General features: G+C 43.3%; 1 protein-coding gene across 1 annotated transcript in view; it reads right to left on the bottom strand.

Annotated features, from left to right (window-relative positions):
- TDRD12 (tudor domain containing 12) overlaps positions 1 to 16,828 on the bottom strand; it is an 84,580-nt gene that overhangs the window by 61,777 nt on the left and 5,975 nt on the right. Inside the window, 5 exon segments of the mRNA XM_049787445.1 lie at positions 3,954 to 4,039; positions 5,273 to 5,328; positions 8,526 to 8,645; positions 10,423 to 10,559; positions 13,479 to 13,637. Coding sequence (XP_049643402.1) covers positions 3,954 to 4,039; positions 5,273 to 5,328; positions 8,526 to 8,645; positions 10,423 to 10,559; positions 13,479 to 13,637 — 558 coding nt within the window.

Below are 16,828 nucleotides of genomic sequence, written 5' to 3'. Positions count from 1 at the left end.
TCTCTCCGGACCCTAATACGTGATTTCTTTGTGACCTAGAACACCATCCACAAGTTTGACTCCTATGATTTACTCAAGAGAAAAAAAAAGTCCATGAGAAGACCTGAACATGGATATTCATCCAGCTTTGTTATAGTGCCAACCTGGCAACAACTCAGACATCCAGAAAACGAAGGAGATGCACAGTAAAAAGGGGTCAACATGGATCTAACCTCAAAGTGGTTTATCACAATGTAAATTTCCTTCAAGGTGGCTACTGAATCACTCGTTAGAAAGTGCAAATCAAGACCACCAGAAGAATGGGCCTCCAAAATTAGAGGTGCTGGAGAGAGGGCTCATAGGGCGAGGTGCATGCTCTGCATAAGGGATCCAGCGTACTATACTGGAAGGGACACTCTGTGGCATCAGCATCAAACCAGGGCAGTAGCCCTCAACCCTGAAACAAACACTGGAGAGAGAGCTCAGGAGTAGTTCAGTTTGTGGAGGAGTGAAGCCACAGATTACCGTATTTTCTGGCTTTTCTGGCGTATAAGACGACTTTTGAAACAAAAAGTCAACCCAAATTGGGGGTCGTCTTATATGCCAAGTATATCCCGAAAAATGTTTCAATATGCTGCTAAACAAAAATTGTCTGAATATTGCCACAAAATGAATTTTCCAACTCGATCCTGCACCAATCACTTCAAGGCTGCTCAGACCGCCTCTCTAACTCAGCCAATCCAAGCAGGCTTTTTATGCATGCAAATTAGACAATGTTCTGGACCTGAATCCACACTATCAAAAGCCTGCTCAGATTGGCCAGAGTCAGAGAGGAAGTCTATTACAGTATAACCTTTGAACCTTTGCTTGTTATGATTGGCTCACTGTGGTACATACAGCGCAGGAACATTGCAGCACAGGAACCTTCTGTCTGATACAGCGAATATAGGCCTAAACCTATGTTTTAACTACAAAATTAGAGGGTCGTCTTATACGCCCAGTCGTCTTATACGCCGGCAAATTAAGGTAGATCCCTGGCAATGTCCATGCCCTGTGTGTAATCCTGGAGGCAGGGCAGACTATGTGACTTCTAGCACATTACAACTGAAAGTGGATGACCCTGGCAAGAATGTGATCCCTTGCAAGCACCACAACTAATGTGACTGACCTCGAATAGCATTGCACTTTGTAACTACAACAAAAACAGTACAAGGAGAAGTGGAAAATAATAAAATTAGGATTTTAAAATGGGGATGACTTAGAAGACAGAACAGGGTCAAGGTTCATGTCTTAGAGGTAGGCAATGCTTATCTGACTCTTGGTCCTCCAAATATCACTAGATGTATTTAGTGATACTGCAAGTATCACTCAGGAGACCCCTGAGTGCAAAGTAGGGGTTTCAGGCTTCCTGAGTATCATTTTTAAAGCCCTTCTAAAAAACAACAAACAAAAGTAACAGGGATCAGATATGACTCAAGGGGCAGAGCAATGCTCAGCAGAGACAAAGCTTTGCATTAGCTCCCTGGAGCCAGATGGCTTCCAACTGCCTTAATGGTCCCTCCATGCATTACCAGATGAGGTCCCTGTACCGATAAAAACAACATAAAAAGACTAAAACAAGTGTTTTCGAGGATGTGGAGAAAACCGAACTCTGAAATAGTTGGAGGAATGTGAGTCAGTGCAGCCCCTGTGGAAAATGCCACACAGCTCCCTTGAAACCTAAAAGTGAGAGCCACCCCACTACCCAGAGCCACCCCTTGTCTGCCCATCGGTCAAAATCACAGACTCATCTAACTCCTGAAGGAGAGGCCAACCAAGCCATGGATTTATCAGTCTTGCAGTTGATCATAGAGTTCCCTTGGGAAGCCTCTGCCAAGTGCTGCAACTGCATACTCGGACCCACCCTGCAACTGCCGCCGCACCAATGGACAAGTTCACAACTTCTCCACTTATCTCTGAACCAAGTTCTAACTGCCAAAAACACCAGGTATGCAGGTTCTGTAGCTGACATCCCTGGGACTCTGTAGAGCCAGGGTGGGTCACCCTCCACCCACCCCCATGCCTAGCATCTCTGTACTTCCAGAAGTCCCAGCAGCCAAGTCTACGATCCATGCAGCTGCCATATGAGCTCATCAGCCCAGCTCCATAGATCCTGGAATTCCTAGAGCATATGACACACCTCCAGTTTTAATACTGACATCTCAGTATTAAATACACCAAATTAGAGGTGAAACTATCAGAGAAGCCATATAAGCCCAACTGGTGATCCTGCTCCCAGGCATTTATCCTAAAGATATAAAAATGTTTATTTGAAACTTGCACCCCTTTGGTCTTAGCGATATTGTTCACAGTAGTCAAAATATGCAATCAACCTAAACGTTGATTGAAAGGTAGCCTGGATAAAGACACTGTGTTTCTTTATTTTTAACATAGGGCTGGAGAGATAGCACACACCAGTAGGGCATTTTTTGCCTTGCAAGTGGCAGACCCAGGATGGACATTGATTCTAATCCTGGCATCCCACATGGTCCCGTACCTGCCAGGAACAATTTCCGAGCACAGAGCCAGGAGTAAACCCTGAGCGCCACCGGGTGTGGCCCAAAAACCAGAAAAAAGAAAAAAAGAATAAGGAATATGGAATGTTACTCTGACAATTAAGTAAAATAAAATAAAATCATGCCTTTGGGGGCCAGAACAATAGCACAGTGGGTAGGGCATTTGCCTTGCACGTGGTCAACCTGGGTTTGATCTCTAGCATCCCATATGGTCCCCTAAGCCTGCAGGAGTGATTATTGAACATAGAGTCAGGAAGTAACCCCTGAATGCTGTCTGGTGTGGCCCATAAACTAACCCAGTGAAATAAGTTAGAGACAATTATTAAGCATTTTTCACTCTTGAGTGCATATTAATAATCAGAGCTAACTATCAATAAACAACAAAATTCTATAGCAGCTACATAAAAAAGGTGGGAGAAGGGAGCAACGGGATGGTGACTGGAAAGAAAACTTTGGCATTATGGTGCCCAGCGTGAAGTCAGGCTGTGAAGTGACCCCTCTGAAATTCTTTAGTGGAGCTAACCAAAGGGAGCCCAGTAAAAAAAATAACTGCTAGGTCAAAGAAGTCGGACAGAAAATTTAATAACCAGAGAAACATTTTCGTGCTTCCTTTGGGAGGTGGAAAAAATATCCCAGCTTTGTGAGGCATTATAAATTTCCCTCCTGTATACTTTACATCTTGATGAAGGAACAAACTGTCACGTCCACATAAAACCACAAAAGAACAGAGAGAGCTACTGCTGAATAAGAAAAGACCCAGTCATCAGTAAGCAGGGTGTAGTTTGTTTAGGGGTGATGCTCAGGGATGATGTTCAGGGTTTACTCCTGGATCTGCACGTAGGAATTACACTGGCAGTGCTCAGGACACCATATGAGATGCCAGCAATTCAGTTTGGGTCAGCTATATGTAAGGCTTATAGTTGTACCATTGCCCCAAGAGAGCAGGTTTAAAAGGAATTTTATTTTGTCATTTTTTTTAACATATAGCAAGATAAGCAATGAAAAAAATCATAAACTAGTTTAGAGACCTGGCCCCCCACTGGCTGATTTGGATCCCTGGCCCCACCAGAAGTAATTTCTAAGCACAGAACCAGGAGTAGTAGCAATGGTATGTGGCTCCACAAAAGAAAAAAAAAATGTATACTTAATGAATCACACTTCTCTTTATTTTGTGGAGAGGAGTTTTCGAGCCACACCCAGTAGTGCCTCATGGATTATTACTGGCTCCCTGTCCAGGAATCAGTCCTGGGGTTGTTGGGCAACCACATGTGGTGCTGGGATTGAACCTAGGTCAGCTGCATGCATGGATGACATGTACCTTTTCTGCTGGATTCTCTTTTTTTCTTGTTTGTTTTATTTTTGTTAAAACAAAAATTTTAAAGGAGAAAGGTATTTCTAAAATATAGTTTTGTAACTTACCTTTTCATTTTTCATAGTTACATAAAGATAAACCTCAAAAGTATCTTCTTCCACAGCACATAATTTGGCTTCCACCTGGGTAGTTTCTATGTTGAATAAAAACAGACAAGCATTAGGTACTCATGAAAGTGTTTATTTGAAAGTGCTGATTTATCTCCTTCCTACTAATGATTAGCCAGGAACACACATGTGGCTGTTTCCTGGGTCTTCCATCTGAATCTACATGGCCTTGAATCCAGAATCCAAGCACTAAACTACTATATTGGAGATTTTATAGCCCAACTGCAGCTCTATGGGTGGGTCTGACTGACACTATACTAACCTTAATGAATTTACTTCATCTTACTTTTAACCACAACCCGGTGAGATGAAAGAACAGCTACTGTCATTAGACAGGTGAGCTGAGGAGTCTGAGAAGGCTACTAAGGAGAAAGAAGGGCAATATTCCAACTCAGGCACTTCACTCCTCCATCACAGGGGCCAACACTGCAAAACCAGCAACCCTCCCACCATTCCACTTCTCCCAAGGCAGGGAATCTCATATTTTCCTTTATATTTTTAACTTTATTTATTGACTGGTTGTTGGGCCACACCCAATGGCGCTCAAGAGTTACTCCTGGCTCTGTGCTCAGAAATTGCTCCTGGCAGGCTGGGGGACCATTTGGGATGTCGGGAATCGAACCGGGTCCCTCCTGGGTCAACCACATGCAAGGCAAATGCCCTACCACTGTGCCATATCTCCGGCCCTGATTCTTTCCTTGATGCAGTCAAAGGAACAGTAAAAGAGAGGCACTGGGATCCCAGCTGATAGCAGGCAGCACCCAGATACTTCCTTCCACTATCCTACAGTTTTAGGTGAGCACAACTAATTGACTCTTAACTGGCAAGGATTTAGACACATCACCAAGGAAACTAGTTTAGAGTCAACAATATAGAACAGAGCACAGTGCAGAGGTGCTCTGACATCAGTCATCTCATACTAGCAACTCAACCATTACTGGTTCAATGCAGTGCATGTCAACTTACTTTTCAGGGCTGCAGCTTCTGTGGAAACTCAAAGAGGGGCATTATTAACTCACAGGGACCCCTCAAACTGGCCCCATGTCATTTCAAAATGGTCAATAAGATGTTCACTTTCAACCGGCAATGACTGGAGTACACATGCACTTTGACATTAGGGGTAGAGGGGACATTAGGTGACTCAGGAGTGAGGAGGCTCAAACTGCAGGCACACCTCAAGCCCCTCATCCCCCAGAAGATGAAAAAAACCTTTGTATGCCATCCTCAAGCAAGCAGCCATGAATAAACACTTGCCATACCTTTGATAACACTCTGGAAATACTGAATGGCAGCACTATCCCACTTCCTGGAGGGTCTGGAATAGCGAAGAGATGCAACTGCATAAGTAACAATCTGAGGCCTGCACATACATATCATTCTGTAAAACCTATGCTAGGCATGAATAGGGATAGAGCTCATGACTCTACTCTGGGGTGAGGAGTCTGTAACCCACAATAGGTTCTTCTCACCATGGCTTCCTGCCTAGTGTGTGGGCAAGTCAGGTTCCTTCCAAGGACTACCTGGAGGGAACTAGGCCCAACACCAGTTTATATATGGCCCAATGGGACTATCCCCAATTACCTCTACTCGGCCACAAAATGATTTTAGCTGCTTGAAGTAGGATCCTAAACTAAAGGCTGTCATAGAGCACAGGTTCCATAGGCTCTGATGAAACCAATATTCTGAAAAGGGTCATTCTGAAAGGGGTCAAAAAAAGGCCAATCACAACTAGCTCCTATACTCATTCTGCCAACACCTTTTCACTGTTTCCCATCTTTCTCTGTCATCTTCTCTAGCATGTGTGATACTAAGATTAATAAAAAAGAAATAGATGTGTATGTAGCCTTTCTCCCTTGTGTCAGGTACCAAACTCTTACAATCAGTGGGATTCAAAAGTGGAGAGTGCAGTTGGGACAGAGAAGGATCTACCTGATCAAGTGGGTGCTAAAAGGAGATAAAGTGATATGCATGATATTCCTTCAGTATCCATACTGCAAACCAACATTTAAAAAGGAAAAATTGGAGAGAAAGAGGGGGGGAGAGGGAGAGAGGGAGAGGTAGAGGTAGAGAGGGAGAGAGGGAGAGAGGGAGAGAGGGAGAGAGGGAGAGAGAGAGAGAGAGAAGAAAATATCTGCCAGAGGCAGGCAAGTGGGGGGGACTGGAAACAAATTGGGGAGAATGGTGGCAGGAAATGTGCACTGGAATATTAGATATTGTATAACTGAAACTCAATCACGAAAACTTTGTAACGGTATCTCACAATGATTCAAAATAATTTTTTTTGTTCTTTTGTTTTTGGGTCATACCCGGCAGTTCTCAGGGGTTACTCCTGGCTCTATGCTCAGAAATCGCTCCTAGCAGGCTTGGGGGACCAAATGGGATGTCAGGATTTGAGCCACTGACCATATGGGATGCTGGGATTTGAACCACCATCCTTCTGCATGCAAGGCAAATGCCTTACCTCCACGCTATCTCTCCGGCCCCCAAAATAAATTTTTAAAATAGATTTTATTGTGACCAAAGTGAATTACGAATTTTTCACAGTAATATTTAAGGTACATAGTGACAATCAATCAAAGTCATTCCCACCACCAGTGTTTGTCCTCCCTCCACCCATTCCCAGCATGCATCCCATATCTCCCTCATTTGTCCCAAGGACTGTTAGTGTAACTGGTCCCCTCTGTGAATAGCTTGTAGATTGGGTATTGATTCTGTTGTCATTGACTTTGGGCTTGGTGTGTAAATCTGATCATTTTTTATTTCCACTCAATGTTCATATGACTGTTTGGTCCTGGTACCTTCAAAATAAATTTTAAGATAATACACACTGGTAAAATTTCCTAACTGAAAAGAATTGGACAGAATCTTCTCTTGTGATAATGACATGATTTCTGCAAAGCCCTTAAGGATGAAGGAGTGAAGTATGATCCGAGGTCTCAAAATGTCAATTTCACAAAAAGTAATGAGGTCACCATAAAAACTCAAAGGGAGGGAAATCATGCATGGGAGGGAGATTATTCATAAAGCATGGTTTGGGGAGAGCATGGAAGCTCTGTACCTTCTCATAAAACCTAACACTGGGCAACTCTGAAAACTGGATGTTCCTTGATAATAAAACTTGTGTTCTAGTAAATAAAATGTTTCTGAGTTTTGGGAGTCATTCCAGCAAATCCATCAAGCCCAAGAAGGAAGCCATAAAGTTACCAATACCTCCTCTCATTTAAATTAGCATTACCATAGTTTCTTGTGCTTTTCGTTGTATGGTTTGAGGGCCATACCCAGCAAATGCCTGGGGATGGTTCTGACTCTACACTCAGGGATCACTCCTGGTAGTGCTGTAGAACCATATGGGATTGGTCATGTGCCAGGCCAATGTGCAAGGCCTTATCCGCTGGAGTATGTCTCTAATTCTGTTATCATAGTTTCTACAGCTGTTTTTTAAGAGATTCTACTAGTGTAGCCCAAAAGAAAGAAGTACAGGAACTTAGTTCCACATGACATGGCATCAAGAGATTCTATTAGTGCAGCCTGGAAGAAAGAAGTACAGGAACTTAGTTCCACATGGCATGGACTGGAGATCAAAGTTGATCACTGACAATGTGGGAGGACTACATTGTCCTGAGAGGCCCAGGTAATGCCTGTTTAAGACAGCAAAGGCCAAAGTCATACCCTGGTGCAGTACTGCCGACTGCCAAACCCACGTTAGTTTGGCAAGGCAAATGCCCTAGCCACTATGCTATAGATCTGGTCCCAAGATAGTGTTTTCTAAAGAACAGTGACCCTGAAGCCAGCGAGGACTCACACTAAACTGTCCTGAACTATACTACAGGCAAAGTGGCCAAATACTAAGAAATAGGGGCCAGGGCAGGGGCTAGCATGTATGAGCTACATCTATACATTCTTGTGTTTTATATGGATTTATCTGTATTTGCCTTTCCTTTGTTTTGATGGGGCACAGCTTGTGGTGCTTGGGGGCTGGTGGTACTTAGAGAAAATTATACCAGTGGGAACTCAAATATGGGTCCTGTACATGCAAAACTTGCAGTCCAGTCCTCCTAAACCTTCTTACATGCCATTTACAAGAAGAGTCCATGATCTATATTTAATACAAGTGCCACACATAGGTGTGGATAACACCATTGAAAAAGGTCTCCCAGTGCAAGGCAGATTGGGTTCCATGCCCTGCAGGAGAGGAATCAGTGCTGGAGAAGGGGCCTCAGGTACTGTTTGGATGCTCCCTGACCTGATGCTCAGTAATGATTCTCTTTCCAGGTCCTCACTTTTTCTATTTAGAAGGTAGGGGGAGCTCAGACTTCAGGCTATACCCCTCGCCCCTTCACCCTTCATCTCAACCTCAGAAAATGGGGCTGTGGCAGTAATTCTTCTGTGTGGCCAGGTTTAATACACACTGAGCCCAAATATAGCTCCTGAAGGACCCTGGAAATTGCTTTGCCTTTCTTAAGAGATATTTTAAATATACATGTTCCTCCCTCCATTAAAAGCCATACTTACACAATTCCAGCACTGTCTTCACAAAAGTCAATATGTAAGGTAACAGGCTTTGTGCAATATAATCTGAATTTCTTTGCTCTGTAGGGAAGCTGCAAAAAACTTTCCATTGCAACTCGGATGCTTAATAGTGAAACAGAAATAATTCCATTATGTAGAAAAATTGGAACGACATTTTAAAAGCATACCTATATTCAACATATTTAACATTAAAAAAAAACACAAAACCCAATTTTTTTTTTTTGTCTTTGGGCCACACCCGGTGACACTCACGGGTTACTCCTGGCTATGTGCTCAGAAATCGCTCCTAGCTTGGGGGACCATTTGGGACGTCACGGGATCAAACTGCAGTCCGTCCTTGGCTAGTGCGAGCAAGGCAGATAGACGCCTTGTGGCTTGTGCCACCACTCCGGCTCCCCAGATTATTTTTGTTTCTAATAACAGTATAAGTGATCAGGTACATTTGCCCAAAGGAACAAAAACTGATGGGGATTTAAAGAAATTTTACTATTCCTTTCAAAAGTAGTACAGGAGGGCCAGAGGGTAATGTGTCTTAGATGTGGCTGACCCAGGTTCAAACCCCGGAATCCTTTATGATCCCCAAGTACCACCAGAAATAATTCCTGAGTGTAGATCCAGGAGTAACCTCTGAGGACTGATGTGGCCCCAAACAATAATAACAAAAATAGGAGAAAGAGAAAAAGAGAAAAACACATCTTTGGCAGTAAAACACAATGGCAAGGAAGTGGAGAAAATTAATAAAATACTAATAAAGCATTTTAGTTTTTCTAGTAAAGACAAATCTGTTATTGTAACTGTTTTGAAAGGGTCATTATGCTTAGTTATTGGACTGTTATACTCTTACTCAGGAACAAGGAACTATGAACAAATGACCACAAACACCAAGACAGTGGGGTTTATTTTGTTGTTATTGTTGTTGTTTGTTGTTGTTGTTGTTTTAAGGCCACTCCCAGAAGTGCTCAGGGGTTACTCCAGGCTGTTCATTTAGGAATTACTCTCCATGGTGCTCTGGGGACCATATGCTGGGGATCAAACCTGAGTCAGCCACATGCAAAATAAATGCCCTACACACTATACTATAGATCCAGCCCCCAAACAGTGTTTTTTAAAGAATAGTGACTCTAAACCAGTGAGGACTCTCACTAAACTGTCTCCACATTTTCTGTGACAGTCAGGAAAGGATCCTTGAATAATGCTTTGATCTCAGCAACCCAGCTGGTGTCATACAACAAAAGCCCCTTTTCTGCAGAGACTAGGAGCCTTTCCTTTTGCTGCCTGCTGGCAGGCCCGAAGCCACACCCTCCTCTAGGACACTTGCTCCAATTTCAGTGCAAGAAGTTAAAACCTTTGAGTCTTCCCACCCTCCTCCTTCTTTAAAAATAATAATAAAGTCCAATTTTCTCTTGTCTTTATTTGGGGAGGTGGAGAGTTGGGCCATACCTGGATGTGCTCAGGGATTCCTTGCTCTGCACATAGTAATTACTCCTGGCAATACTTGGGCACCATATAGGATGCTCAGATTGAACTCAGGATGGCCACATTCAAGACAGGCACCTTACCCACTGTACTGTAACTCTGTCCCTCCTCAACCCCTAACTTCCCTTCTTGATGTTAAGGAGAATTCTACTTTTGACTTCTATTCTCTTCGTTTAAAAATTGACACAACCCTTAAAAAACTGATATCTGTGTTGGGGCCAGAGAAATAGTACATTGGGTAAGGTGCTTGACTTGCATGTAGCCTGGGTTTGATTCTCCAAGTTCCATATGATCCCCTGAGCACAGCCAGGAAGAACTTCTGAATACCACAGGAGATGACCCCAAAAACAAAGCCCAAAAAAAACCCTGACATATGTCTCATGAAAATAGCAAAAATACATACTTTTTCAATTTTACTGGAATGTACTTGGCAAAATCCACCAGGAAGCACTCTGCCTGATAATGATCAGCTGATGACACAATTGACTTAATAATAGCCCTGCACCAGCATTTTAGTTCCTGACAATAAACCACACAGACCTGAAATTTAAAAAGAAAAATCCAATGTTAACAGGCCGGAAGTCGTCAAGAAATTAAATTAAATGCAATTTGGAATCTGAGATGGACACCTAGACTAGAAAAACATCACTAGGAGCCAAGGAAATGGGGATCACATCATGGGAGTAAGTGAGGGAGCAGCTCTCAAATTCTCACACAGCTCTGTATGGCAACAGGTGCAATGAATAAAGATGGGGCTGAGAGCAGGGTGGGACTTGGCGGTACTGTCTTTGTAATATTTCTGCCAACTTGACATTTCCAAAATGTAAAGCTTATGTAATCAAGATGGGCTGAAAGGTTCAGGGATGGAGTCTCTGGAAGACAGTGTAATAGGGCAACTCTGCTTCCCTAAAATAGAGACATACCCACTCATTTTAAAATGCAGCAAATTGCCTAAGATGCAGTACTAGCTTGAATGCACAGATACATCTATAGGGATAAATGCCAATGTTCAAATATCTATTCAGATGATAAATAACAACACTTTAACAGAAAGGAAAGAGATGCAAGGAGGATGGCCCTGCCCCACTACACTGTTTGCCGGAAAATGAACCTCTGTCACCAGAGGTCACCTGCATTCCATTTCTTTATTTTTCCTACTGTGATCCATTAACTCCTTTTGAAAGCATTCTCTGATTTTAAAAAAAAATAAGAAAAATCACATTACCACAGTCCTTTGGGGTCAGAACACAAGGCTTCTAAAAGAATGTCAAGCATGGGCCAGACTCCGAGGGAACTGCATCCGGGGCAGGATGCCAGAGTTGGGGGCAGCTCCAGGAAAGTGTGCCTGCTGACTGCCATGTTCCCACACATGGACAGTTGTGGCTGTTGTAAAGTCTTTACACCTGCTGCTAAATGACTGAATATACAAAGATCTGCAGCCACAACCCAGAATGCCCTGCTGAAGTGACAACATTTGACATCACGATGACTGTCCCACGGGGCTGCCCACTCACAGCCAAGCACAGGTGTTGGCCCATATACTGACCACAGGTGGTGTATGTGGAGCCAGACCCAGTGAGGAAGGCAGTGTCAGGGGAAGGAGAGGGCCAGAAAAGATTCCTACCCTCCGAACTCGAATGTGGGAATATGATGCAGCCTTTCTGCAGGGGAGGGCTCTTAATAACCTCTTCATAACCAGAGTCAATGCAAGAGAGTATAAGAGAAACTCTGCAAAAGTTGAGGGGGGATGCCTATTTAATGCTTCAATCCAAGCAGCCTGAGGTGTTTTATGATGTGAATAACTAATACAATGAATCAACTGTAAGATTAGAACTTTCACTAGCCAAAAATGGGGTAATCTGGATGTCTGTGAAACCACAGGATTCAGGATGTAGGAGGTCCTAGAGAAAAGATAAACGGAATAACATCAAGGACCAAAACTAAGGCCTCAAAAGTGAAAGAAAAATAAAAAGAGAGAGATAAATAAAAAGTCAGAACACCTTGATACTAAGGAAGATCAGGAGGTACAAATCTCTAAACAAATAGGTCTGGGAAAGATATGGGAAAGAATCAAACAATTATTCTATCTCCTATACAAATTGAATTTATGTCAGAGGTAAACACAGTCCTAAAAGATGAAGGAAAGTTCTCTCCTGGAGGATTCCAGTCCACAGAATGGAAAACAGTGATTGCACATTTCATGCAGGAGTGGCCTGGGAGGCGGACACCAGGGGCTTTACACTACATGTAAAGCTTACGAGTAACTCCATGAAAAGAGACCAGGCAGTGACCTCGGAATACAGATGAACCTTAACTTACATCACCAAAATCGATCACTTCCAAATCCAATACAAGAAAAAATCCCAATGCCAATCATTTTGGAAGAAAAGAAGAAGCGAAGACCAGGGGTTTTTAATGGAATACTGTCGATCTTGCAGGGTCCAAGCTCAGGCTCAAGAGTCTGAGCATGACCTCTGGCACCACAAACCAAAGGAAAAAAACCTACGCAACAGTCTATGGAAAACACAAGACAAAAAAGGTAACACTACTAGGAAACAACGAAATGATCCCAAAGGGACATTAAAAAGATAACTAGACTGGTTTTGTTTCTTCAACAAGTCAATCATATGAAAAAAATTTATTTATACCATCAACTATTTTTCAGAGAGAAGAAATTAAAACAAATTCAAATTACTGCTCACAAAGAATGTATGTTTTTGGAGTGGGGAGGAGGAAAGGAGGGGACTGATTCTCATCTTATTTCAGAGACCCTGCAGTGTCAGGGCTCAACCGGGGGCTCCCATTTAATAAACTTGCACTCCAGCCCTCAGAGCCATCTCCCTGATCCCAAGAATCTCAAAGTCTTCTGCTTTATCTCTTCTGGAAATGGTGTTAGCCTGGACAGTCACAGTGCATGTGGCCGCTGAGGTTTAAAGAAAGGAACAAGAAGCAACAAAAAGATCTTGTAAGAAAAGAAAGGAACAAGTGTTGACTAAAGCCACCAGAGGGAGCCACTGGCCCCAGATTAAGACCCTTTACCATCCTCTCTGGAAAGGAGAAGACACTGCAGTAGCCTCTCACTCACTTCCCATCCCAAGATTCCTAGGTAGATACCTTGCGCTCCCACGAGAAGCTAACACAAGCAATGTTTATGAACATGAAATTGGTCTAAGAACTTTTGTCATTCTCACTGTCCAAATAGTCTCTATTTTGAATAGGGGCTCACTCAACACACACATTCTTTTTTTTTTTTTTTTTTTGGTTTTGGGGTCACACCGGCAGCGCTCGGGGGTCACTCCTGGCTCTAAGCTCAGAAATCACTTCTAGCTGGCACAGGGGACTATATGGGATGCCGGGATTCGAACCACCGTCCTTCTGCATGCAAGGCAAATGCCTTACCTCCATGCTATCTTTCCGGCCCCAACACATACATTCTTAAATGCACATTTAGATACATACCTGACCTTCTTCCAACACCAGTGGCTTTACTTCTGTGTCTTGACACATGCCATTATAGAACTTGTTCATGGCACTATTTAGTTTTTTGTAGTCAACTTCATGATCTAAAAAGGGACTACATCCCTTTATAATAACCCAAAAGCAACCTGGATCTTCAATCTGTAAAGAAGTTGAAATATAAACAAAATACATAATTTAAAAGTAAGAAATCATTAAAAACAAAAAACAAATCTTAGAGTCATGGTAGTGTTCTAAATAAGCGATTTAGCAAATTCTTGACTTTGGGGGTGGGGAGTTTGGTTTGTTTTTTGTTTTGTATGTTTGTTTCTTTGTTTTTTGGTTTTTGGGCCAAACCCGGCGATGCTCAGGGGTTACTCCTGGCTGTCTGCTCAGAAATAGCTCCTGGCAGGCACGGGGGACCATATGGGACACCAGAATTCGAACCAACCACCTTTGGTCCTGGATCGGCTGCTTGCAAGGCAAACGCCGCTGTGCTATCTCTCCGGGCCCTGGTTTGGTTTTTGAACCAGACCTGACTTACTCCTAGTCTGTGCTCAGGGGACAATATGGGATGCTGAGGATTGAAGATGGATCAGCTATGTACAAGGCAGGCACCCTACTCACTGTACTATCACTCCAGCCCCGGAAATCCGTGACCGCTTCTACTGTAAATAGTCAGACCCAGAACTAAAGGCACTTGATACGTACAAATCACAACACTGTTCCCTCTTAAATTTACACAATGTCAATTATAAAACTGGGCAGGGCCAGGGGAGAAGTAAAATTCAGAAGCAAGTAAACAATAACATGTCATTTATTTTTCTCTTTTGTCCTTTGAGCCTCCCAAATTATGTTCTGGTGGACCTTAGGGTCACTCAAAGTTATTTGTGACTCTTGCTCAGTTGGATCAATGGTCCAACACCAGAGACCAAGGGTACTCTAGTCCTGCAGGGCTTAGATCACCCAGGCTACTTAGGCTATCCCAGCAGTACTCTGGAGATTCTCTGGCTGGCTGTCTTTCTAGGAAGCACCAGAAATCACACTGGGATGGGAAGTAACCTCTGTAACTTAAGCCCTGAACTATCCCTCTGGCCCCAATATGTAGTTTTTATGTGAAAAGCAAAACAATAGATTATTAGACTCTCAATCTCTAGTTTCTGAAGTTTGAAAATATCCAGAGTAACATACAAAAGGAAGAATCAAGATAATGTTTAAAGTAATCTGTGTCTCTCATAAGAAGAAAATTTGATCATATTTTTAAAAGGTTGCAGAAAAAAAAAAAAAAACATTATCACTACCAGATTGGAAGCCAGGAATGCAGCAGAAGAGACAGCAATGAAAACCAGACTACTCTGAACGTGCCTTGTCATCTTTTGATGTTTTTTTTTTTATCATCTTTTGATGATTTCCACACAGAAACATACACATGTATGATCAGAATGCAAATCTGACAAATATCCATGGTTTTCAAAACCGAGTTTCTAATGGTGCCCACTGAACGTGTCTAAAGCTGTGACAATACAGGCTTCGTGTCCCAGGTACCAGCTGGCAGGAATGCAGGTGCTTGCATTAGTATTCTTTCCATTTTTCTGAACAATTGAACATTTTTATAATGAACAGCTGGGTCCGAGGGGACTAGCTGGCAGCTAGAAACACCTGCACTGCAAGCATCAAGGCACGTTCAACCAGGTGTCACATGTGTTGGGTGACTCTGTCCTGTGGGTGGCTCTAGTGCATTCCACACTTTCAGGGCAGTCAAGAGTATAATGTGTGGTCTCCAATGAGCACAGCACAGATAAACAGCATGAACCATAGCAGGAGCATCTATTCGAGGAAGAACTACCTTCAGTGAGCAACATCACCAAGAGACATCACAAACATGACAAAGCAGGCAGGCCCTGCAGTCAAGGTATGTGTGAGCCAGGTCAAGGCAATAGCAGCAGCAGCAAAAAAGAGAAGAGAAGGCAGCAGGGAAGATCAGGGCCATTTTGGTTCCAATCGTGACAAAGTTTCATGAACAAATCCATTACCATTAAGAATGACATCCTGGGGCTGAAGAGATAGCATGGAGGTAAGGAGTTTGCACCTTGTATGCAGAAGGACGGTGGTTCAAATCCCAGCATCCCACACGATCCCCGAGCCTGCCAGGAGCAATTTCTGAGCGTGTAGCCAAGAGGAACCCCTGAGCGCTGCCGGGTGTTACCCAAAAAACCAACCCCCCCACAAAAAAAAGAATGACATCCTGGGGCCAGAGTGATAGCACAGGGGGGGAGAGCATTTTCCTAGCATGCGGCTGACCTTAATGTGATCCCAGCTATCCCATATTGTCCCCGGAGCCTGACAGGAATGATCCCTGAGCACAAAGACAGGAGTAACCCAAGTGCCACTGGGTGTGGCCCCAAAACAAAATATAACAAATAAAAAGAATGGCATCCTGTTTCAAAGGAATACAAATTATAACTAAAGGAGAGCTAGCTAAAAATTGGGAAAAAAAAACACATTCAACACTTTGGATAAAGCAGACAAATATCACCCTCCCCACAAATTCAAAAAACACTATCGAAGAGTGGGGAGGAGGACAGTTAGACCAGACTATAGACTGAAAACTCTGGAATACGTTCATAATGGGGATGGGCCTGGCCAAGTCCACCCACAGCCACCACTGGAAAATCCAACAGCCTCTGCCCATATCCACCATCTTCGCTGCAAACGAAGAAAAAGATAGGAAGATTGGAAAAGAAAACAACTGTCTCAGGGCTGGAGAGAGAGCACAATTGGAAGGGCACTTGCCTTGTGGGAGAAAAACCCAGGTTCGATCCTTAGTACCCTAAGTAGTCTCAAGTTCACCAGAAATGATCTTTGAGCACAGGGAGCCAGGTGTAATCCTGAACATTTCTGGGTATGGCCCCTAAACAGAAAAACAAAGTAGCTATTCTCCAGGAGAGGAGTTTGGATCCTTAATTATGCTGGAAGCTGGAAGTTCACCAGTCCCCCCATCCCCCGTGCAGGATGGGAGAGGCCTAGTGTCCCCCTTAAACTGCTCGCCCGGATCCCTCCTTGCTGGCTCTCTGGGCAGGCGACCAGGGGTAACTTTGGGGTCCAGGAGGCAGGAGAGAGAACAGGAGCGATTTCCTAAACGTATAGCCAGGAGTGACCCCTGAGGTCACTGGCTGTGGCCCGAAATAATAAAATTTTTAGAAAAAAAATGTCTCCAACTACCTGATTGCTTCCTTATTACAAATATTAAAGAGTTCCATTCAGAAAAGGAAGTTTTAATGTCCTAGTCTCAGCTGTTTGTTGATTAAATTTCTCAGTACTAGTTTTGTGCTACTGACTAGCCGCTACTTGTA

This window comes from Suncus etruscus, chromosome 14 (genome assembly GCF_024139225.1).
Source record: "Suncus etruscus isolate mSunEtr1 chromosome 14, mSunEtr1.pri.cur, whole genome shotgun sequence".
Classification (NCBI taxonomy): Eukaryota; Metazoa; Chordata; class Mammalia; order Eulipotyphla; family Soricidae; genus Suncus; species Suncus etruscus.
This window is presented reverse-complemented; position numbering and strand designations above follow the sequence as displayed.